We start from the raw sequence: 23,751 nt of genomic DNA on the forward strand, positions 1-23,751 counted from the left end.
ATAGGCACAATTTCGTCACTGGAATATTCTTGTGCGTTTGGGTTTGCGAGATAAGTATTCATTTCTGCAAAACAGCGCTGTTAGTATCGTGCCTCCACAGAAAAACACTGAATCATCGCACTAGGATGCGATGTCACATATGCCTTTTGTATATGTAGCAGATTGAATCGCGTTTTAAATGTACCTCCTCCCCACCTACCTTCCCGGAACACAAGGTATCACAGCATTGTATGTGTGAAAAGAGGTAGGGGGAGTGACGACTTTTTTTTGTCCCCAGAACTGGGACCCGAGATGTGTAGCCTCCCACCCCCCCCGCCTTTCCGTTTTTTCCCGGCGAGATATGCATGCTTCATGATTCCGCTCCAACTTTCCCGGAAGACTGACTTCGAATATGTCCACTGCCGCTAAAGCGGAAGCTTAGCAGCAGTAGTGGAGATTGCTCACTCATTATGTCAATGCGTGCTAAGGTATAAAGAAGAAAATGCGCTGCTATTGCAAGGAAACGATTCCGCGGGAGTCACGTGCCAGAAGAGATGAGTAACTAGAGTTTTGTCAATGTTTATTTCCATTGTGTTTAGTGCAAAGCATGTTGCGGCAGTATTTGAGGAAATGCAGTCAAAAATTGTCCAATATAATTGATTTCCCCACTTAGCAGGTATAATTATTATTTGGGCGAAGATGCTGCCAGGCGTTGCGCTGCTGAGCACGAGGTCGCGGGTTCGATTCCCGGCCGCGGCGGCCGCTTTTCTGATGGAGGCGAAAAGCAAAAACGCCCGTGTGTGCGAGATTTCGGCGCACGTTAAAGATCCCCAGGTGGTCAAAATTAATCCGGAGCCCTCCACTACGGCGCGCCTCATCGTCTGCGTTGCGTCGGCGCGTTAAACCCTACAATCAATCAATCAATCGAAGATGCTGCTGGTAAAGGCTACTGGCCTAAGGAGTTTTATCAGCTTTGAAAATTAAGCTCGAACCATAAAACATGGACAAAAAAGAAGGACACTGGTATATATTTAAACGACGTAGCACCAACTAGCTCGACTCTCAATTTTACTTGATTTTTGTCAGTAGAAACTCTATTGAGTTTCAATTAAACGAAGTCATTTGATATTCTGTTGAGTTTTGTCCATTGAAACCTTGTTGACTTTTTATTGACTGCACTCAATAGAAATGTCAATGTATAATAAAAAAACATAAAAGTAACCTAGTAGTCTTAATTCAGCAGACACAGTGGGCAGCGCTGAAAAAAATAGCCCTTCAAAGTGTATGTTTCAGCCTGATGAGTTTTGTCAATTGGTTCTCCAAAGAGTTTCAATAGACTGGTGTCAATTGCTTTTGTATTGCGTTTTCTCAATACAAATCCTTTTGAGTTTCTACTGACACATCTCAATAGCCAATTGAGTTTGAATTAAGTTTCTGTTGATTCAATTAAAACTCAACAGGAAAAGAATTGAAACTCAAAATCCATTTTTGTAAGGGTAAACTCCATAAGGAGTTTGTAAATGCCGCCGTTACTACCCTTTTACGAGCTTTTTTGTGAAGAGTGAGGGTTTAGCGTGCCGACGCAACGCAAGCGATGAGGCGCGCTGTAGTGGAGGGCTCCGGATTAATTTTTACCACCTGGGGATCTTCATCGTGTGCCGAAATCTTGAACACACGGCCGTTTTCGCTTTTCGGCCCCATCCGAAAAGCGGCCGCCGCGGCCAGGAATCGAACCCGCGTCCTCGTGCTCAGCAGCACAAAGTCTTAGCCACTGAGCCACCGTGGCGGGACAGCTATACGGACCGTCACTTTGTGAAAGGATTGAGGTTGATTAACTCGTGGAAGAGTGTTCGAACCCATAGGGACCGTAGTTCTGAACTGTATACATGTTGGCACACCCAGTTTTTTACATCATAGTTCGTCCGACCGCAGTAATTGTAGAGATGGTTGTGCATTGGAGGAAGCGAGCATTCGAACGATTCGAATTCGCGAAAATGACTAGTCGTACGAGTAAGCGCAGAGCGAAGCTCTGACACTTGTACAGCTAACAAACATATCCGCGCAGACGTGTATGTATGTACACAGTTTCTGTTTCGCGCGAACTTGCGCGACCGAGTCGAGGCGGCACCGGCGCTGCTTTGTCCAAACGCGACCGTGTGTAAAAAGCTCGTCGCGTTCCCCTCCCTTCTTCCATTCAGTGGAGACGACGAAGCCGCTAAAAGAGAGCGTCGCGCGACAGCATATGACCCTATTTATTTTTGTCCCCTCCCCCGTTTCCTGGAATACCCCACGGCACTGCACTCCGTCCTATCCAAACACTGCATAGTAGTTACACAAGCCTCAACACTTCGTACTCTTCCCATTCACTGACAAATCTCTCGCCTTTTTCCTCTTTCGGTTGGTGAATTCCGCCCCTTGCGACAGCTGCCGCCAGTCGAAACAGATATGCGGTAGGGTTACGCAGAGAAACGAGACCTCGCGTCTCGCCGGGGTGTGTGTGTGTGTGTGTGTGCGTGTGCGTGCGTTTGTATGTAACAACAGCGCGAGCCCGTGTGCACGGAGAAACGAGAAGCGTGGGAAAAAAATCGCACGGGCAACCGGCGGTGGAGCGCGCGCGAGACAAGCTCGGGGCGTGCGAGTCGCTGCGGCGTCTGGACGGGGCTAATTTTGGGATGGCGTTCCGGTTAAAAATAACAATTTGGTCAGCGTTTACACCTTTTTTTTTTTTTAACGCGGGATGTGTTTCTAAGCTCGTCTCTGGGACGAAATTTATACTTCAGGTCGGTCACGTTCGAGCAAGTTTCTGACAGGGATGGGTGACACTGGAGCAACTGACAGAAGTTCGGAAACTCTTGGGGACCGCGTACACCGGTGCAAAAAAAAAAAAAAAAAAAAAAACGCTTCGTTCACAGCAGTGTATGCAAGAACGAAGTATTTATAGGGAGAGTAGTTTTCCAGCTGTGCTAGCAATAATGGAGCCGTTGAAACATGTCGACACTCTAGCGCAGCCGAGGAAGAAACGTGGACCAACTTGAGGGAAAGTACGTAATGGGTGTTGGGGCTCTAATAATAATAAAAAAAACACTGTGGTTGATTCCTCTGTCATAGGAATCGGTAAAACACGAAAGTGAAATGTGCAGCGAACTCTGCAGCTGAGCATGATTTGCTGGTCGGCGGCTGTCTTGTGGGTGTGCTTGGCGAGCGACGTCCCGCTGGCGGCTCGTTTCGGCAAAGGTGTACTGGCGTCATTTCCGTGACGGATATGACGTGAGTGAAAGCTTGGTGTATCCCGGCATAAAATGCTTTCGTGTTAAAATATAAAACCCAAAAACGGACAACCCTGAGTATAACGTACTCTTTAGTACTAAAGTGTGCTTCCCCGCAAGAAGACCCTGAGTGCAGGGGTGCACCCTTTACAGGCCGCTTGCTTTGCTCTACTAACGTCATTTCCGTGATGGAAATGACGTCAGAGAGATCTTGGTGTATCTAGGAATAAAACACTTTCGTGTTAATAGGCATCGGATTGTTACTTACTAGAGCAAATTAAAGTCCCCGCATCAGGGCAATGAAACTGCACCGAGGAAGGGGAAAATAACTGCACAAAACAATAATGTGTCTGTCAATCGCCGTCGCGAGGAGCGAAACAAAACCCACCGCTTTTTGAATGAAAGTCCCGTAAGAGAAAGCGCCAGTGTTTTTGTTTTATGCATGAGTGATTCATTAATTTGGTGACGCTTTTAAAGAACGTAAATTCTTAATTGAAGGCAGCTATGTGCCAATGTGAAACAGATGTCGGGGTGCGTCCAACACGCTAACTGTTGCGCCGCTATACAGTCAAACCCAATTATAACGAACCCGGATAGAGCGAATTATGCTATATATCGAACACAGAAAGATCAGTTACGCAAATACACGCGAAACATACTCCTTATAACGAAGTTCACATTTGATATATTGAACTCGGCGCGCCTAGAATTGCCGCCGAAATGCATGGTCTCGGAGCGGCGATCGAGATGCTGATTGGCTGCGATGGAGATTTTGAGCCTCCCATGGGGCGACGTGACTCCCTGCACTTTCCGTAACTGTTAACGACGCGATTTACTCACGATTAAACCCTCCCAGTCAGCGAGCCCGGACCAGGATGGAAGCATCGGTGAACTGTGGGAAGAGCCCGCCAACGTTCCCGATGTTGTGCTAAAAGGAGTGCCCTCGAGGATTGCCTGAGTGTCGACGACGACGTTGCCCTCACTGTGAGCCCCTCGGAAGCCGACACCATCGCCAATGTCATGGCTGCTGGCGCTGCTGGAAGCACCGAAGAGACGGGGGATGTCGCGAGCGGAAGCCGTCCGCAGTCAATGTGCTCCACCAATATTGCTTCGATATTGAAGGACACGGACTGCAACTGATGCAAATAATGTCTCATGTAGAGAATGCTGTGCTAGTTGACGCCGCCAAAACGAAAGTGAAAACAAGAATCACCGTTTTTTGGGAAAGTAGGTAGCTACAGCGGAAAGTAGCTTAATTGCTTGCAATATAGTTTTCTGTATGGTAATGGGATACGGTAAGAGAAAGGGGGTGGGGGTAGGAAGGTCCCGCGTACTGCGAACTCGTAACAAAAAACTCGTTATTGACGGGTTCGGCTATTTCGAATTATTGGATATATCGAACTAATCGTGACGCATGTTGCAGTTCGCTATAACCGGGTTTGACTGTATTCATATAGCGCTGCCAAAGTACAATTAAACGCAAGAACGCGTGCAGCGTTCAACCCCTGGTAGAGGTTCTGAAGACGCGGAAGATTTTTTTATCGCCATAAGAAGGAAAATAGTTGTATGGGTATTTTACGATACTATTTTGTTCGATTTTCTTTTTAATATGTATTCTCGGAGACGTCAGTTTAAGATAAACCTTGCAGCACGCGAGAAATATTTATTCGCGCGGTTCCTTCAAGCTCGCGGAGTCCTCACAGTTATCGGACGGCGAAGCCTCGGTAATATGGGGCGAGTCGAGCTAGTAGCCTAATCCGGTTAGGTTAGGGCGAAGCCTTGCTATAACTATACCGCTGACCTGGGCCGGTGTTGTCCTCGCTGGCGAAATTCCGAAAGGGCAAGCCCGTCGCACTGAAGCCGCAGCGACTCTGTGTTTGAATCCGCGCGCTCTGACGTACCGAGTAAAAGAAAATTAAAGCGAGAAAGAAATAGGGTAAGAAAGAAAGAAAAAAATCCAGTCTCGGCCGCCTTTCTCTTCAATGGCGTCGGGCCCAGATACAATGTATCCCTCCCTTTGTGCTAGGCAGTGCAGCGCCCTACAGTGCGCGGAAACACCTCCAAGATGCGGATGCCTGTGCGGTGCGCGAGCGGCAGCGACGGGTTTCCTTGTATGATTTTTTTTTTGAAGGGGGGGGGGGGGGGGAGCATTGGCGGAACGAAAGCAGAAAATTTAGCTGCCCGTTGGCGTGTGGGACCGGGACGATGATGATTCGGTGTGACGGATTGAAGAGAAGGCCGTCAGTCTCTGTTATAGCGGAGGCGTTGGCGCTCTGCCGCCGTTGCACTGAGCTTACCTCATTCAACACACCCACGCTGCTTTGCTTCATCGTGCTGTCGACGGGCTAGCCGGCAGAACAATGCTTATCGCTCCTAAATGATCGGATCTAAGCGGCGCTATGTGCGCGCGCTCTTTCTTGGTGCTGTAACTATCACTTGACAGTTTTGTTAAAGGTTGGCAGCTCAGCCTTCTCTGCTTTCTGGTTAAGCTTTGCGTCACTCGCCCGCAGTTAATCACGCTCCGAACCGCTTTTCGGCCTTGTCCTCGCGCCCAACGGCCATTATGCGCATGATATTGGGTGCGGGTTCGAGGTGCGGAAAAATTTCAAGCATAACGCGTTTACTCTAAATCTTCGGACTGACTAGTGTCACTGCATAAGATACAGAGTACCGTTACTGAAGCACGCAAGTGAGCAACGGCGGTCGTTTTGGTGTTTATCAGTGCTGCCAGATTTCCCCTTTTGCGGCGTCACCGCTAACTTTGACGAGGTCATTTGCAAACAACACTGGCGAAGACGCAGCAACATGGCATCTTCGGATACACTTCTGCAGCTGAAATGCTGCGAAACGCGTTATCTTTGATTCGCGTTCGGAACGACGCCAGTGACGCGCATCCGCAGAGCAGGGAGGATAAGCTGATACTACCAGAGTTGACCGACTAAAATGCATAAACAACAAAATGGCGGCGCCCATGAACCGTCGCAGTGTAAACAAATGTCACGTGATGCGAACTGACCAATGGCGGCGGCATGGAACAGTAGGAGAAACGAGTGCCGGTACTGTGTACCCTTATCTAGGGACACTAGGACTGACTATACACGCAAACACGCGGAATAATCTCACCTTGTTCAAGATTATTCAAATTTTCTGAGACGTTCACTTAAGTCGCACCGATGCACCGACGCTTCTGTAACTGCCGCCGTGGCATTAAAGAACGAAGTCTCGTAAGGCTGATCTGAAAGTTCGCCATTTCAGTAGGTGTACTATATGTCTCGCCATACCTCACGATCGATCAGGAATACTTGGACATCCTCAACAGACTCGTACGAAAGGTAATCAAACAAGCGCTGAGCCTATGCCGGGGAATGCCTCTACACAGCGGCTTATTCAATTGCCGAGGCTTCACGACACAGTTCCAGGAGTCATCGAAGGTCACCATGCCCGTCAATGCGTCCGTCCCAGACAAAGTTTTGCGTACCAAGCCTATTAAAACAGCCTACTCAGCATCCACTGCATTGCTTCCCCCCTCTTCTAATCGACCAATAACGAAGAACATGTGCCCGTTCGTCGTCAGTTCTCTGGTGCACTGTCCCCACTGTTTCTGCATCCGAGATCCCGTCAAGTTACTGACCGCTCTTACATCTAACCTCCTGTCTACGAAACTGCACGCGGGCGCGCAACAAGGGTTGATAAAGCTGTCCTATACTAATAGTTGCTTCGAGGTATAGACAGCGGTCATGTAGTCTGGCTGCTCACCCGCAGCGGTGGCTCAGTGGCTAAGGCGTTGTGCTGCTAAGCACAGGACGCGGGTTCGATTCCCGGCCGTGGCGACCGCTTTTCTTATGGAGGCTAAAAGCAAAAATGCCCGTGTGTACGAGATTTCGGCGCACGTTAAAGATCCCCAGGGGGTCGAAATTAATCCGCAGCCCTTTACTACTGCGCGCCTCAACGCCTGCGCGTTGCGTCGGCAACCTTCAATCAATCAATAGTGTGGCTGCTGGGGCGCTTCTTCCGTGGCGGTCAAGACACTGGTCATGACGCTGACGAGGCAGTACCCGAACATATACGCGCCTGGTTTATAGTCTTGCTTTCCGCGGCTTTTCAGGGCCGGTAAGCCGACGAAGGCGTCAGATACCGAATAACAGCAGCCAACACGCCAGTAGTAGCATGCGCCCGGGAATGCGTGACGGGCCAATTACTCCGTCACCTGTCACCCGTCGCACGACAGCTTGTCGCACGTTCCGGTTGGCCCTGCTTGTTGACGAGCTGCTCGTTGCACTGATGTCAACAAATTGACAGATGACTGCGCGGAGCCTATACTGCGAAGAAGGCTGTCAGCTGATCCGGTTGTGGACGTTCGTGCTACGTTGCTGCGGCATCGCGGTCCTGCAGCCGCACGACGCAACACTTCGAAATCTTTCCAACGACGTCCTCTTGTCGATTTGTTTCGTTCTGCGTTCACTCGCAGCCTCTGTTTCTGCGTCCTATTTCGCGAACACGCCGGCGCTCAAGTGGCCCTGTTGTCTCCCTCTTGCAAGGAGCCCTCGGAACTTATTTCCACCGCATTAATGCTGTGCTGTTTTATTTAACCGCACCTTTTCTTACCGCTCTCTAACGTATGCGGTGATTTGTGCCAATCCCTCCCTCCCTCCCTCCTCCCCCTCTCTCTCTCTCTCTCTCTCTCTCTCTCGCTCTCCTGTCTTTTTCATCCTGTTTTTTGTTGTTGTTGTTGTTGTTGTGCGTCGTTGCAATCAACGAGGTTTTATGAAACCTCCTTGGTTGCAACTCGTCCGACTCTGATCTTCTGCTTGCGAGAACTTGGTTGCCATAGCAACGGCGCTCCCTCTGGTGATGCTAAAAAGTGGAACCCCACACAATCTCACCAGGTTCGCCTTTTAACAGCTGTCGAAGTAAAAGTTGCAGGGAATAATGTTCGTTTCCTGAGTTGAACGGCATAAAGTTCATTTCCTGGTTTGGCGTACCCGAGTGATTTATCGCGGCACACGTACGAATCTCGCAGAGCGCTTTTGCTTTTGCCGCGAAATTTGAAGCCCGTGGCCCCGTAAACTTTCGCTCCGTCTGCTCCAAATGAATGATCACGCAGAGGCGAACGTTGCTTTTCTCGCCTTAATCGCGTTTCGGAAGTACAACTGCGGTACGAGATCTCCGGGTGGTCAAAACTAATACGGAGCCATCCACTATGCGGCGCGGTAGACTACGAAAATCTGAACTACAGTATCTGGCCCGAATATCGGGTGCTGTATGACAAAATATTTGGCATCGACTACGTGCGCGCGCGCGTGACTAGACCATATCTCGTTTGCTGATGCCGTTATGCGTAAAAGCTGAGCAACTAAAACAAACGTCAGCCTATAATTGGCCGCAATGCGCGCGCGCCCATCAATCCTAAAAGTGGTTGTGGGCGTGCGTTTCCCCGATTATTTCCCGTTTGCTTGCAAAACAAAGAAAGCGTTTTGTTTAGATATCCGGGCACGCGACGAAACCTTCGAACTAGCGTGTGATCCGTGATTGAAAAGGGTAGCGGGTCGGCGTGGACGACCAACAGTGCCGGAAGGTCAGCCTCTCTCTGCAGCAGCAGCATCCGCTCGATAGGAGCAGCGGGGCGCATAAACAGCGACAAGACCCGCGGCCACTTTCGCTGTCGTTTTGCGAAGCTGTTTGCGGCGCGATAAGGGCTTGAAGGGCACGCACTTTTTCACGCGCGACTGTGTGTGTTTGTGCGCTACAGTGCCGGCCGGCCGTGCTGCTCCAAGTGTTGTTATCTCGGCGCGGCGTCTGCTTGTCGGACAAGCAGAGGCGACGCGGGAAGAGCAGAAAGACGCCGAGAACGGAAACGCACAAGGAGGGAGACTCTTAGCACCCCTTCTTGTTCCACATGCTCTTTTCCTTCCTGAGCCGTGCGCATTCCTGGACGGAGTATTTTTTTTTTTCTTTTTCTCTCCTGTCCTCAATGGGCGGCGTTTTCCGACGGCGTTGTCGCTGCTGCGATAAGGGCACACGCTCACGCGACAAAACAAAGGAACGCGTGTTTGCGACGCCTCTGTAACGCCGCTGCCGCATCGGCGATTGAGCGACTGTTGCGAAGGGAAGCTTCGACGCCCGTTTTACGCAAGCTCTTCGTTGGTACGCCTGCGCGGGTCGTCGTGCTGCCGATCGAACGATCACCAACCGGCGAGCAGTGGAACTATTCAGGGACGTCGTATTAAGCTGAGCTCAGGTCGTGCTTGCGTCTATTTCGTTTCGTCGTCTTTTGGCGCCGATTACTTCGGCAGGCAGACTGGAGACACTTCACGCCACTGCTTCCCCAGAATCACATTCCTCGATGGCTGGGGTGCGCATGTTCTACTCGCGTGCCGCCGCTTTCACCTGTCACGCGATATGACATCAAAGTCGCACGCACTGGGCTAATAGCCCTTCCACACGGCAGATCTAATGATACGTAGACCTACCTCACTCAGCCCGTTTCCGCCGCTGGAAACAGGTTGAGTGAGGTGGCGTCGTGGTAACGCACTGGGCTCCTACTCGCCAGATCCGGGTTCGAATCCCACGCGAACTTGCGTGTTTTAGGGGGGAAGCCCCTTTGGGGCTGAGGCTGTCGGTGTTTCATGTCGTCGTCTTGTGTCATCGTCGATGTAGTCACGGTACTAAACCACCGGGACACAAGTTTACGCCGCGCGCTAGAACGTAACGCGTACTAAAATAATACACCGGGACACTCTTTTTCCAATGCCTCGCGCTAGAACGTTTCGTCCTTCAAAGACACGAGACTTTTACGGCAAAGCTGTATACCCCCAGTGTTTTCATCTCCGTTGACAAAAACGCCAAGGCGCCAAGAATAAACTTATACACTGCATACTTCGCCCCTCCCTAGGTTTTCACGTTAGTGGAGATGGCCCGGAGGAGGAGGAGGAGGCAAAACGTTTTATTGAGCAAAAAAAGAAAGAAAGAAGGTGGGTGGCGTCCTCAGTTCAGGAAGCCGCGCGCTTCCGCAGCCCGGGTGGCCCGGTTGATCAGGCGTTGCTGGTCCTCCGGGTGCAGGCTGGTCAGCGCGCGTTCCCACCGCTCAGGGGATGGGGAAGGGAGGGGATCGGGATGGTGCGGGCAGAACCATACAAGATGGGCTGTTGTGGCGGGGAGGTTGCAGGAATGGCAGAAGTAGGAGAATGTGGTAGGGGAGATGTGCGACAGTACGGTACAGTTGAAGTATGTGCCTGTCTGTAGCCGGCGCCACGTCCGGGCCTCTGCTGTAGTGAGCGACGGGTGGGGAGGGGGGAAGTGGAAACGAGTGTGGCGGTAGTGGGCAAGCAGGTCGGTGTATCTGAGCGGCAGAGGGTGGAGGGATGGGGCGGATGCCAAGTCGTCTGTCTTTGGACGGGAATCCCGGAAAATGAGCTCACGGGCAGCGGCATGTGCCGCCTCATTCCCTGGTAGGAAGGCATGCCCAGGTGTCCACACTATCTGGATGGTTGGGGGAGTCTTGAGGGATTGAAGTATCTTGAGAGCCTGGTAGGGAATGCGGCCAAGAAGGTAGTAGCGGCAGGCCTGCTGAGAGTCTGTTAAGATGGTGAGGTGGCCCGTACTTGTAGTGGTGGTGGCTGCCAGGGCTATGGCGGTTGCTTCTGCTGTTGCGGTTGTGGTGTTAGGTAAGGTGGCCGAGGTGAGTATAGCACCTGTAGAATCCGTGACTGCCAGGGTGGCACGAGATGTGAAATTGCAGTGCGCGATGTCGGTGTATCTGCTGTCTGGTTGGCCAGAATAACGTCTGTTGAGGTAATTGACCCGAGCTTCACGGCGGCCCTTGTTGTACTCTGGGTGCATGTGGCGCGGTATGGGGGTTACTCTGATGAAGCTACGTATAGGTTGCGGGAGATGCTGGAGTGTCTCTGCTGGTGGAGGGGTTGGTCGATCCAGAGATCGGAGGACCGTTCTGCCGGTAGGTGTCAGCGCCAGGCGGGAGAGTTGGTTTACCTGCTGCGCTTCCAGGAGTTCAGCGAGAGTGTTATGCACTCCTAACTGCAGTAGCTTCTGGGTGGGTGTGAAGGCAGGAAGACCGAGGCCGATTTTGTACGCCCGACGGATGAGTGCATCAATCTTGGAGTGTTCTTGAGGCTTTAGCTGTACATATGGGGTGCCGTACGTGATGCGGCTGATGAGAATGGCTTGTATGAGGCGGCAGGTGTCTTGCTCACGAAGACCGTGCTGGTGGGTGCAAATTCGCTTGATGAGATGAATAAGTTGTGTTACTGTACGATGTAGTTGGGGTAAGAGGGCAGCACCAGAGCCGTCAGCCTGAAAGGGTACGCCCAGTATTCGGAGTGTCGAAACTTGAGGTACAGGGGTGCCTTGAATGAAAACTGTCGGATCCGGAGTAGGCTGTGGGGGGCGTCCTCTAGTGCGGGCCCGAAGGATAAGAAGTGCAGACTTCTGAGGTGCGCACGTAAGCCCACGAGTGGCGAGGTACGTCATTGTCGTATCAATTGCCTGTTGTAAACTGTCTTGCTGGTGCCCGGCAGAACCCTTGTTTGTCCATAAAGTGAGGTCATCTGCATAGAATGCATGATGTAGGTCCGGAATTTCGGCGAGGAGCTTAGGGAGGCCCAACAGGGCGACATTGAACAATAGAGGCGAAATGACAGAGCCCTGGGGTGTCCCCTTGGCCGGTGTTGGAAAAGTAGGTGTCTGATGAGTACCGAGACGGATGGAGGCCGTTCTGTTGGTCAGAAATGCCTTGACGTAGTTGTACGTGGCCGGGCCGCAGTGGGTTTCTTGAAGGCCTTGCAAAATAGCCTCGTGTGTCACGTTATCAAAAGCTCCCTGAACGTCTAGGGCCAGGACACAGCTGGGGTTGGTTTTACTAAGTTGGTCGATAATGTGCTCCTTGATTTGAATTAGGACGTCTTGAGTGGAAAGGTGATTACGGAAACCGAACATAGTGTGGGGGAAGAGGTCACGGTTTTCCAGGTAGGTGGTCAAGCGGTTGTGTACTAGATGCTCAAAGAGCTTGCCTAGGCATGAGGTCAGTGATATTGGGCGGAGGTTGGTCGTTGTTAGAGGCTTGTGAGGCTTGGGGATCAGGGTAATGTCAGAGTGGCGCCACTGAGGAGGTACAGTACCATGCTTCCAATGATAGTTGAAGAGAGTCAGTAAGTCCTCTTGGGCCTCGTCATCCAGGTTGCGGATTAATTTATTGGTTATCTTGTCTTTTCCTGGGGTCGTGTTGCGTGTGAGTCTGCCGAGTGCTTGTTGCAGTTCAGATGAAGTGAACGGAGCGTCCAGTGAGTCATTTGGGGGTCCAGTGTAGGCCTGTTCAGGTGGGGGTGGGTAAGTTGTTGGGTGCCCGAAGAGGTGGGTGCGAATTGAATCGAGCAGCTCTTGGGGGGGAAGGTGGTGATTATGAATGAGACGTTGGATTTGTTGCTGTCCTAGTCTGCGAGGGGCTTTGTCGCCTAGGAGTTTCCTGAGAATATGCCAGGTTCTTTTGGTAGTGAGCGTGCCCTGAAGCTGATCGCAAAAGCTACGCCAATTTTGATTTTGGAGGACCTTGGCATAAGTTGCTGCCTGTTGAGTAATTTCGGCTATTCTTTTTTTGAGGGACCGATTGTGCTTCCTTTTCTTCCAACGATTAACTAGACCGTGGCGGGCTGCCCAAAGATGCTGTAGGTGGGCGTCTGCTACTGGGTTTTTGTCGGTTAAAAGGACAGTGCTGGTGTGCTTTCGGACCAGACTTTCAAGGGCTTCTGTCCAGGCTTCAAGGTTTTCTTCGATTGGAGGAAGAGATGTAGGGTCTTTACGGAAGGCTGCCCAGTTTGTTATGTGGGCTTTTCCGGTTTTGCGAGCCGTTTGGAGGCTGGGCAGCTTGATTTCTATTATATAGTGATCGCTGCCAAGGGTATCCGTACGGAGGGACCAGCTTAAATGGGGAACGTTCCGGGCGAAGGTGAGATCAGGTGTTGTGTCTCTAGAGACGCTGTTTCCAAGGCGGGTGGGGGTGGTGAGGTCATTGTATAGGGTTAGGGAATGATTTTGTGCCGCATGGAGGAGGGCTGTTCCTTTTTTAGAGGCTTGGTGATATCCCCATGAGTGATGGGGGGCGTTGAAGTCCCCTAGTACAATGAGAGGGCTTTGCTGCGACTTTCGGCTTGCTTCATGAATAAGCAGGTCAACGGTCTTCAGGGATGAGAGCGGCGGACTGTACACGTTCAGGATGTAGACACTTGGGAGATTCGGGCGGGGAGGGAGAATTTCAATAAAGGTGTGGGCGATTTCTGATGCAATGAGGTGTTCTTGTGCAGTAATATGCTGCGCTACTAGAACAGCTGTTCGGTGGCCTGGGTCTTGTGTATACGAGCAATAGCCGCGAAGCTCGGGTTTTGGGGTATCCACTTCTTGTAGCGCAATAACGTCGGGCGGCTCGGGTGCGATGTAAAGGTTTAGTTGCGCTTTCTTACTGTTGAGGGACCTGCAGTTCCACTGGTAGATGTGCAACTGAGAAGGGTCAGACATTATCTTCCGGGAGGGCTGTGTCCATTGCTATTGAGTAATCGTCGCGTGCGGGGGCCAGTTTGACTTTCTTGGTTTGTGGAGTAGTGGTACAGGGTGTTGTGGAGAGGGCTTTTTCTAGAGCGTTGAGGCGGCAGGTCAGGGCGTCAGTGAGTCGCTGAATTGTTGCCGTTGAATTCGTGATTTGTTTATTGAGTTCGGTTAGGGCGACGTCGAAACGCTGATCGACAGTGGGAAGCACTTGTGTCTGAAATTGCTCGTTTACCAGTGATTTGATTATCTCAATTGGGATGGATAGAGGAGCGGGGTTATCTGGTGTCTGGGGGGAAGCTGGAGCTGGAGAGGAGGGGGCTGGGGTGCTGGCGGCTTCGAGTGCTTCTAAGCGAACCATGATTTCTGTTTGCTGGCGTTGAATGTTTTCGAGGAGTTTGGTTAGAGAAGGAAGGAACGTGGGCTCGGAGAAGGGTGGTTGGTTGGTTGATTGGGGAGGGATGGGGGGAGGTTTGGGTGCCGATGGGAGGGGTGGGAAGTCCTGAGCGGTGGGAGGTTGCGACACAATAGTGGACCAGCCTACCTGGAGTGGACTGCTGGGTTGGTGGTGCTCGGACGGCTGGTGGAAGAACGGGGTGTGAAGGCGTTGCTTGGGGGATGGGCGGTTGGGGACGAGGCGTTTCGGGCAGTTCTTGCCGGCCGTTAGATGTGGTTGTTGGCACAGTTTACACATCGGTGTGCACTTATGTTGATCTGTAGGATTGGCGAGGCCACAGGATGAACACTTCACGGAGTCCGGATGCGGGCAGATGTCCCTGCGGTGGCCGATGTCCCCGCAGAGGCGGCACACTTGAACAGTCCGTCGGAAAGGTCGGCAGCGGTGGAGAATGCAGCCTACGCGCACGTAGAACGGGACCTTGCTTCCGTTGAACGTTAGCAGTGCGGAGGTAGTGCGGCCCATCATGCGCGCGTGGAGCAGTAGCGGTTTGTTCGCTGCTAAGAGTTCTTGGAGAGCTTCTGGGGTTGTTCCTTCCTCTAGTCCGTGTATGACACCGCGACAGGTATCGGGCGGCGGCTTCATGTACGGCTCGAGCGCGTGTTGCGTATTGTCGAGTTGAATGCAAGCGATACGGCTCAGGGTGAGCGCAAAATGTGCGTTGGAGGTGCTAGCCACAAGAAGGTTGTTTTGGGGCTGTGCTTGCACGATCACCTCGTCGAGAAAACTTTGGCGGGGAAGGTTACTTGCCGTTGCAAGACTCATAGCGAGAGTGCGGGGGGTCCACTTGGCTACGTTGAGGCCCGAGCGTGGGCGGTAGATAACCGTGTAGTTCTCTTGCGGCAGTCGGGGGATTTTTTTTTTTTTTTATTGCGTGCGTGGCGGCAGTTTTCTGTACAGCACGAAAACAACAACTCCGGTTTTTCGGTTAGTGGGGCACTTAAGGCATTCGCCTTAATAACCAGTCCAGCCCACCAGAACTTCCAGTAGTCACAAGTACTATACCGCATGTGGAACCGCTCTGCTGTTGGCGGAGTTCCGTTAAAGTGCAAAAAAAAAAAACCAGTTCGCTACTATTGTAGGTTATTGTAGAATACAAGAATGCCACTCTCGTAACAGTAGCGGTTGCGTTTTGACGCAGAGAAAATTCAGGGAAGCTTGCACTCACGCGCAAGACTTGAATTGCGTAGCTGTTGTAGGTGAGCGTGCCGGACGCATATATAGTTAGGTTTCAGTATCATTGTTTATTTGCGTAGTTGCGGTGCTAGTAATCGTCGTCATACGCATCGAAGAGGTCGTCGTCTTCTTCGCGCCGAGTGGTGAATGCGAAGTCATCCTCAGCATTCTACACTTCCACCAGCTCTTCGTCATCGACTTGAGGCAGCGGTGGCGGGATCTGCAAGTCGTCTCGGGAAGAAGTGGCACATTCGTAGCCATGTCTCCAATTATCCATAACGGCTTCTAGAGAATGCGGCTGCCGCGGTGACCTCTCCCAAGCAGGGCGTATTTTTATCTTGCGCTCCTTTTTTTTTTTTTTTTTTTTTTTTGCTGCTGCAGACATTGCGCGAGTCGGGGACTCGGCGGTCGCCGCGAGGCGCGCTCTCACGAGCGCTCGCCATTTTAGATGCAGAGCACCTGATTCACTCGCCTTGTCCCTCCGGCGTCGTCGTCTTGTTGTCGGCGTTGTCCACCCCTCTGCCATTCTCCTCGTCGCGCGAGCTGCGCTCTCCGCCGCTCACCCCCTCTCCTCTCCGATAACGAACACTCTCTCGCGAGGGGCATTGGATTGGATTGGATTTTATTTGATTGGATTGAATTGAATTGGCTTGGATTCGGTTGGATTGGATTGGATTAAAGTGGATTGTGTTGGATTGTGTTGCGTCATAGCCGCGGCACGTTGCGTCATAGCCGCGGCAGACGCGCTGGGGCCGGCGCATGTGCAGTACTCTCTCTTCCGCGGTTTCCTCTCCTTCGGGCGCGCTGCGCATATAACCGGTGTGCCGTTCTCCGGCGAAACAACATCCACGCTTGGCTCAAACACCTAGAGTCCACGCCGCTTTACAAGTACGCCAACGTCGTCATCGACTGGGACCAGCTTACGCAGTCCCCTCAACGTTATGCGCGCTATAAAACGCGTTCCCTTCGCCGCTCCGCCTATGCGTCGCATCTACACAGGGGTTCCCGCGAGGGTAGGTGGGAGTTTTCTTTTCTTTGCATTTTTCCTGCGCCGACAAACTTACGGCTTGTACAGCAGCCCCTCTGATGAAATGCCGGAAGCGCAAAACGGGCATCGCCGTACCATGAATTTTCACCGCCCTAAGATTGGTGATATTGTAACGGAGTAATTGGGTCAAATATCTGCCGCTACGGTAGCACGAGGAGTCCGGCGATGAAGCACTTGAAGGTTTTAGAAGTTCAAAAGGTTAACTTGTTTAATTATTGACACTTCGATTTAAAACATAGAGGCAAAACGTTACAACTGATACATAAAAATAGGAGAAAACAGGCAATCAAGAGTACTTAACGAAACATAGTTGGCGGGCGAAGGGCTCCCGGCGTCTGGCCCCGACGACCGGCAGCAAGTGGCTCGCTCCCCTGGTGTAGCTGCCGCCTCAATAGCCGGCGGAGCCGCGTTATATTCGCGTCAAGCTGTCCGGTGGGGGACGCATTGGGGGAAAAAGTGTATCCTGGAGCGTGCGGACCGCGGGGAACAAGGCACACCCGCAGCCAATCCGCGAGACGCTTCTTAGCTCCAATCAGCTACATTTCCGAAAGGAAAAATGAACCTATCACAGAAGACACAAAGTTCAAACTCGAGGGCGCCCGTTTCCGGCAAAAGAGTTACTGGTGAGCCCAAAGTAGTGTATACAAACTCCAAAGGGAAAAAGACAGGTGGTCGTTTGAACTAGACCGAGGGTTCGGAGCACAGGGCGGCCTGCGCGGACGCAACGGGGGGTCGGAAGCTGGGTCCCCGGCCCTCGCAACAGCCGCGTCTCCTGGTCGGCCGACGGGCAAACACACACGTCGGAGGCGTTTCTCAGAAAAAAGGGGCCCAGGGCATCGCCGCGTCGAACCGTTCTCACACAAAGCACTTGGAAGCAAGAGCCTTGGCTGCGGGCACAGAACTCAAAACAACCAGAAACATCAACAGACCTCCGCTTCGCGACAATACCACAAAGCACGAATGGTTAAACGGGATTGGTTACACTCGCATTTCTTTTTTTTTTTTTTTCTGATATAAACACCAGGGCAAGTACACGTAAATTTAATCTAAATGTGTGCAGAAACTTTTGCGGAGCACGTGTTTCTTTCTTCTTTTTTTTTTTTAGTGGCCACATGTAAAGTAATCCTCAACCACAGGCGGTAGGCCTTGTCATTGTGTCAAGCCTGGCACTGTAGAAGCCGTTGTGGCCGCCGAGCTGAACACCTGCACTTAATTATCAGCCTAAATTGTTCTTTAGCGATGTGGTCTTCTTGTATACAGGACTCCAGTGATAGTCCATGTAGCAGAAGTAAGACACGCCAGGGGCAGTGTTATTTCCCTAAATATTATCTTTCAGCCAATTGCAACAGCAAATCATCTGCGCACAACAGTAGGGCTTACGTCCCATTGTCGCGAGAGCACCGAGTACACTGCAACTGATAGGGCTGGAGAAACGCCATTTGAGAGGCTTTTGCGGGCCCCATCATGCTTTTGAAAATAATAGGCAGTCATTCCATTATTCGAAATGAGTAAATGAATAATGTGTAGGGGGTTTCTAAATCCAAAACGTAGTGTTAGTCAAAAGTTCACTTAACCACATTTATACTGCGTTCATCTGGCCTATCTCTTCCCAGAAGTAAAAATGAAACGCTCCTCTATCCTTGCTCCCCGTTTGCAAATGCCTGTGTGCGAGTTGCTCAGATTTTTTGAACGCGAGAGCGTTACTTATACGCAAGCATTCCGTGGTTCCAGCGTGGCCGTGACCCGTGCCACAAAAGGACGCTATCACAACAAAGCGGAAAAGCGTACCCGCTTAAGGAGAACGGCAATGATTGGCAACTAACAAACAAACAAAGAAAAAAACAACTCCAGCGTTCGCCATAATCGTGGCAACACTTGCTCGGAACAAGAGACACGTCATAGCGTACGCCCCTCTAAGGTGATGTCCAATGTTAATCACTTTCAAGGAAGCTCACACTTATAGCAACATTGATGGAGTAAAATTCGTCGCGGCATCGAACAAGAAGCAAATCGGCTGCTTCGTGATGGTCGTGAAGGTGGCACGTACAGCCTCGCTACCTTCAAGTCTTACGCTTTGTGTGAGCTTCCTACATTTTTTTAAAGTATAGTTCCGTACTGCGAAGTCATACCCAGCATCGCATTATCCAAAGTGGTCGTATATTTTGGGTTACTGAGGAATTTCTCAAAATTGGTATTTCCTTCATCATTTGCCAGAGTCGCGTGCTTTATCTCGTTTCTCTTTCTCTCTCTCTCTCTCTCACGCACACAAGTACGTAGGTGTGAAAAACACGATTCGAGTGTCCATTGTTTATCGTCATCGCTATTTCCTTTTATGGGCTGCGTAGAACTGCGCACGGTCTGTGCATGCTTGGGACGCTGTTCCAGGAAAGGGCGTTCCTGCTATCTCGCGCAGGGCATGGATGTTTGCTCGAATGGACAGCTTACGCGGGGATGAATAAATAAGTGTTTGTTCCGTGATAAACCGATCGACGTGCTCGATGCATATGAGGTTGGGGATAGAACACTGCAGCATCAATGGTATTGCTTTTTCTTGCGCAATGATGGATAAGAAGCGAAGAGCACATTGTTTACCAACGACAAACACAGAATTAAGCTCAGTTCTTGTTGCCGTGCCGTATAACCGCGCCTCACAGGCGAATGCAACAGCAGCGCAATGAAGCGACCGGATTGATTGATTGATTGATTGATTGATTGATTGATTGATTGATTGATTAATTGATTGATTGATTGATTGATTGATTGATTGATTGATTGATTGATTGTGGGGTTTTAACGCGCCGAAGCAACTCCTGGGCTATGAGGCGCGCCGTAGTGGAGGGCCCCGGATTATTTTTGACCACCTGGGATATTTAAGGTGCGCCTAAATCTCGACACTCGGGCGTTTTCTCTTTTGGTGCTTCCATCTGAAAAGCGGCCGGGATGGAACCCGCGTCAGCAGCACATGCAGCGCTTCTTTCCCCAGTGAGCCACCGCGGCGCGGGTAACGATGCGACCTGAGCTGGACTTCCTTAGTGCAGTAAACCCTCCGTTGCAACAAGATTGCCCTATTTGAATTCGCTCTTCAGTCAAACTTTTTTTTCAAGACCCACACGCCAGTGCATAGACATCAAATATGCCCACTTTTAAGAAAACACCGCTTATAATGAAGTGGGTTTCGTAGTGCCGAGGATTTCGTTGTAACGGTGGTTTACTGTAATTTATTCCGCCTGTGATCTCGAGGGTAGAGTTACGCTGGCGCTATCTTCGATAGCGCGAAACGAAAATGAAAAGGGCGATCTGTTTCAGATCGCCCTTCAACGTGGCTTCACGCACACTTGCACGTGCGCGGTCGTCTACGTCACGTTTTCCCTCCGCGCTATCCCAGCGCAGTGGGGGAAAGGGGGAGAGTCCCCCAAAGATTGCGCTTGCTGTTTCTATGAAGTTTGTTCATCCATTCTTGTTATCGGGACAAAGCAGTTTTTTGAATGGCCCAAGCTCGCATTTTATCTTCATGGTTCCTTTAAAACCCCGCCAACTGTCGGCGGTCGCAGACCGTACGCCGGCCCAGTGCTCAACGAGGTATTGAGAGTTTTAGTAGTCCGTATGTTCCGCAGGCCAGCCCTTGCCGTGTCCGGGCATTCGTCACGGTGGAGTGCGCCTCCTCTCCCTTCCCGCGCAGGCGCAGTCGGGTCCCGGCAACATGGTAACCACGTAAACGACGGAACAGACGGACTGCTAAAACTCTTTCCCTCCGACGTTGCCGTGCCTGCGGCGCACAGCACAACGTCGGGGATCGAGTCATGAATCTCTTTAGACTTCTCAAAAATTGATTTCTTCTATGTACTGGAGCATTAGAGCAATAGCAGCCTAAAGCAGGAATCTGTAGCGGACGTGGCGGCTTGACACGGAACAGCGCACAGTATAACCGGGCCCACGAGCGCACACAATTGCGCGAACTTTCCTTCCACGTGCTCACTCGAAGTGAACGAAATTTTCCCGAACTGGAGGAAAATTCCAGTGCGGGTCCTGATTGCCGTGCGCGGCGGCGACGTGCGGGCTGCTGGGCCGTGTGTCCGTCTCCCCGCCGCTGCCGGGGTTATCATCGTAGTCCTGTTGTTGGCCTGCGATACTAGGCCAGAGGGTGTGTGCACGCACTCGTAGCGGTGGATGTTTGCCGACCCTGTTGTCGTCTGTGCGTGTGCAGGGGGCGGCGCACCGGCTGCGGAGGGGGTCCAGGCGTGCGTGGGGTTGGCCCTCCGGCCGGCCCCGTTCATGTGGCAGCGGGTCCATGGCTGTCCGGCCCAGGCTGCTGCTCGTGGCGCCCACCCTGCTGCTGCTGCTGCTGGCGTCGCTGCTCGCGCTCGGGCCGGCGCCGGCACAGGGACGCGCCACCGACTGGCTGCAGCCGCCAGCACGTGAGTAGCGCTTTCCTCCTCCTCCTCCTTTCTTCCAGCCTCCGCGTGGACGGATGCTGGACGATCGGTCCCTCCGTCCGTATGTGATGCGTGCTCGCGCGTAGTAGTGCTTTACTTAGTCGCCGATTGCAAGTGGCCGTAATTAGGATATTGTTCGCGGGGACAAAGAGGCTTGCATCTCCAGGTTTCTTCAGTGCGGCCTGCTGTGCGTCGCTGCGATATTTTCGCAATGTAGGGAAAGAAAAGCTAATCTCTCTCTCTCTCTCTCTCTCTCTCTCTCTCTCTCTCTCTCTCTCTCTCTCTCTCTCTCTCTCTCTCTCTCTCTCTCTCTCTCTCTCTTCTTGGGAATCGACGTTACGCGTTACGCGAAGTTTCGATTGCATGTTCTGAATTCGTCCGCCACAAAGCGCCTTTCGAAGTATTTAATGCCATACGCCGACAAACATTATGCACTGGCTGCTTTCGCAGGGTTATGATACGTTGTTTCATTTTGCTTTGACCGGTGACCGAAGCGCGGTCGGTGGCGCTTCCGTCGGCGCCGCGTACCGCATGAGGCGCTTGATTGACCTTGGTTGAGCTTGAAGGTTGGAGGGACGCTACCAGGCGTTTACTGGTTTTGTACCTGGGTTTTGTTTAAGCTGCGCCGGGGCGGGGGGGTCTTAACCCAGGGCTTTAAGATCAGATAACGTAGACCCCTTGAAGGATGGCGGGTAAAATGTGCTAGAAAAACTGGCAAACCTGTGTACGCAATTCCTATAGTGACCGCAAGTGTACCGGAATCTTAGAAGAACGTAAACATAATTCTAATCCGTAAGAAAGGGGACATGAAGAACTTGAAAAATGGCAGGCCGATCAGCTTACTGTCAGTCCATAAGGTACTTACCAAGGTTATCGCTAACAAAATTTCTGCCACCTTAGATTTCAGTCAACCTAATGAACCCTGCAACCTAATGAACAGGCAGGGTTTCGTAAAGGCTATTCAGCAATAGACCATATTCACACGATCAGTCAGGTGATAAAGAAATGCTCTAAATATTTTTTTCGCAGTTAGCACAGGACCGGGTTAATTAGAAATCTGTGGGAGGGGCCCTTGCCCTGCAGTGGGCGTAGACAGGCTGATGATGATGGTGACCCTACGCCCAGAGGTGGTAGACAGAAGCACACAAGAACGACTAGAAGAGAGAGAGAGAGCAACCTTTAATAGAAAAGGATGACCACTGGTCACGATGGGCGAAAGGAATGGGGAGGGAGGGTAAGAGAAAATGGACAAATGCTGGTCGTTCTCAGTAGACTCAAGAACTGGGCCAAATCTTGGAACCTGCAATTCATGGGCCAGTTCGTGGCGATCGCAATAGGGTTTGTGCACGTTCGCCAGTTCGTTCGGGGGAGGACCCGCTTGCCAGACCGCTTTTAATTGAATAAACTGCTATTTCATATAATAGCTGTGCATCAGTTTGTTATGGATCGGGATGGGGTTGGGGCGATTTGAATGTACGGTGCCTGGCGAAAGCTAGGCACCACCAAACAAGGTGTGTGACGTCTGATGGAGTGGTGGTATGGCAGTAAGGACACCGAGGGGGCGGGTGAGGGGTATAGCACTTGCGAAGTGTTTCGGGTGAGTTTGCAATATATTTGTTAATAAAAATTTCGCCTGAGCGGGGAATAGGAGGTAGCCAGCTGTAGATGGGGCTTTTAGACGTATGCGTCGGTCCTTCTTGTGCTGGTGAATGCGCATCGCTGGGGAGGGCGAGGGAGACCGCGACCGCCTTACCAGGGATTAGATGACTACAGGGATTAGATGACGAGTTAGTACAGTTCCTTATAGCAATCTATAAAGACAATAGAGTGCACCTTACTTGGGAAGGACAGAAATGCGCCCAGCAGGTCAACCTCCATCGGGGACTGAAACAGGGATGCCCTTTGAGCCCAATACTGTTCATGCTTTACATGGCAGGGTTAGAAAAGAAAGTGGAAGAAAGTCAAGTAGGGTTTAGCCTAACCCATATGCTGCAAGGCGAAGTGGTACAACAGCATATTCCGGGAATGTTATACGCAGACGACATTGTTCTTTTAGCTGATAACCAAACCGATATGCAGCGGCTAATAAATATTTGCGGCCAGGAAGCCACTGACCTCGGGTTAAATTTCAGTGCAGAAAAATCAGGAATAATGGTTTTCAATGACGCTACCACCGACGTAGTGTCTATCCAGCAAGGCGAATTACCTTGAGTGAAGGAATATAAATATTTGGGAGTGTGGATAAACGAAGGGGATAACTACTTAAGTACTCACGAGGAGCAACTTAAGGTTAAGGGAAAGCGAAACGCAGCTATAATGAAGCATAGAGCTCTGTGGGGGTATAACAAATATGAAGTAGTAAGAGGAATGTGGAAAGGAGCAATGGTTCCGGGCCTCACGTTTGCGAATGCTGTACTCTGCTTAAAATCAGACGTTCTATCAGGCCTTGAAGTAAACCAGAGAACGGTAGGACGTTTGGCCTTAGGCGCGCATGGAAAAACAACTAACGAAGCAGTTCAGGGAGATATGGGCTGGGCGTCGTTTGAAGTTAGAGAAGCTCAAAGTAAAATATGCTTTGAGATGAGGTTGAGGGCAATGGATCAACGAAGTAGGGCAGCTAAGGTTTTTAGGTACCTATACTTGAAAAGCGTGGACACGCAGTGGTTAAGGAAGACTAGACGGCTAACGATGAAATACGGAAAGAACAGTGGGGAATCCAAAACAGCCAAGGTAACCAAAAAAGAGGCAAGGCAGATTGAAACGAATAAATGGAGGGAAAAAATGGAAGCTAAAACGTCGTTAGACATGTACAGGGCTGAGAAGATGAACATCAGGAAGGAA

General features: G+C 51.2%; 1 protein-coding gene across 3 annotated transcripts in view; it reads left to right on the forward strand.

Moving 5' to 3' along the window:
* LOC144169628 (insulin-like growth factor 1 receptor) overlaps nucleotides 1-23,751 on the forward strand; it is a 208,523-nt gene that overhangs the window by 54,974 nt on the left and 129,798 nt on the right. For all 3 annotated transcript variants that reach the window (XM_077698880.1, XM_077698881.1, XM_077698882.1), the window contains exon 2: nucleotides 20,682-20,892. In XM_077698880.1, coding sequence (XP_077555006.1) covers nucleotides 20,766-20,892 — 127 coding nt within the window. In that variant the 5' untranslated portion in view covers nucleotides 20,682-20,765. The remainder of the gene's footprint in view (nucleotides 1-20,681; nucleotides 20,893-23,751) is intronic.

This window comes from Haemaphysalis longicornis, unplaced genomic scaffold (genome assembly GCF_048455015.1).
Source record: "Haemaphysalis longicornis isolate Haplotype H1 unplaced genomic scaffold, Haemaphysalis longicornis Haplotype H1 scaffold_2, whole genome shotgun sequence".
Classification (NCBI taxonomy): domain Eukaryota; kingdom Metazoa; phylum Arthropoda; class Arachnida; order Ixodida; family Ixodidae; genus Haemaphysalis; species Haemaphysalis longicornis.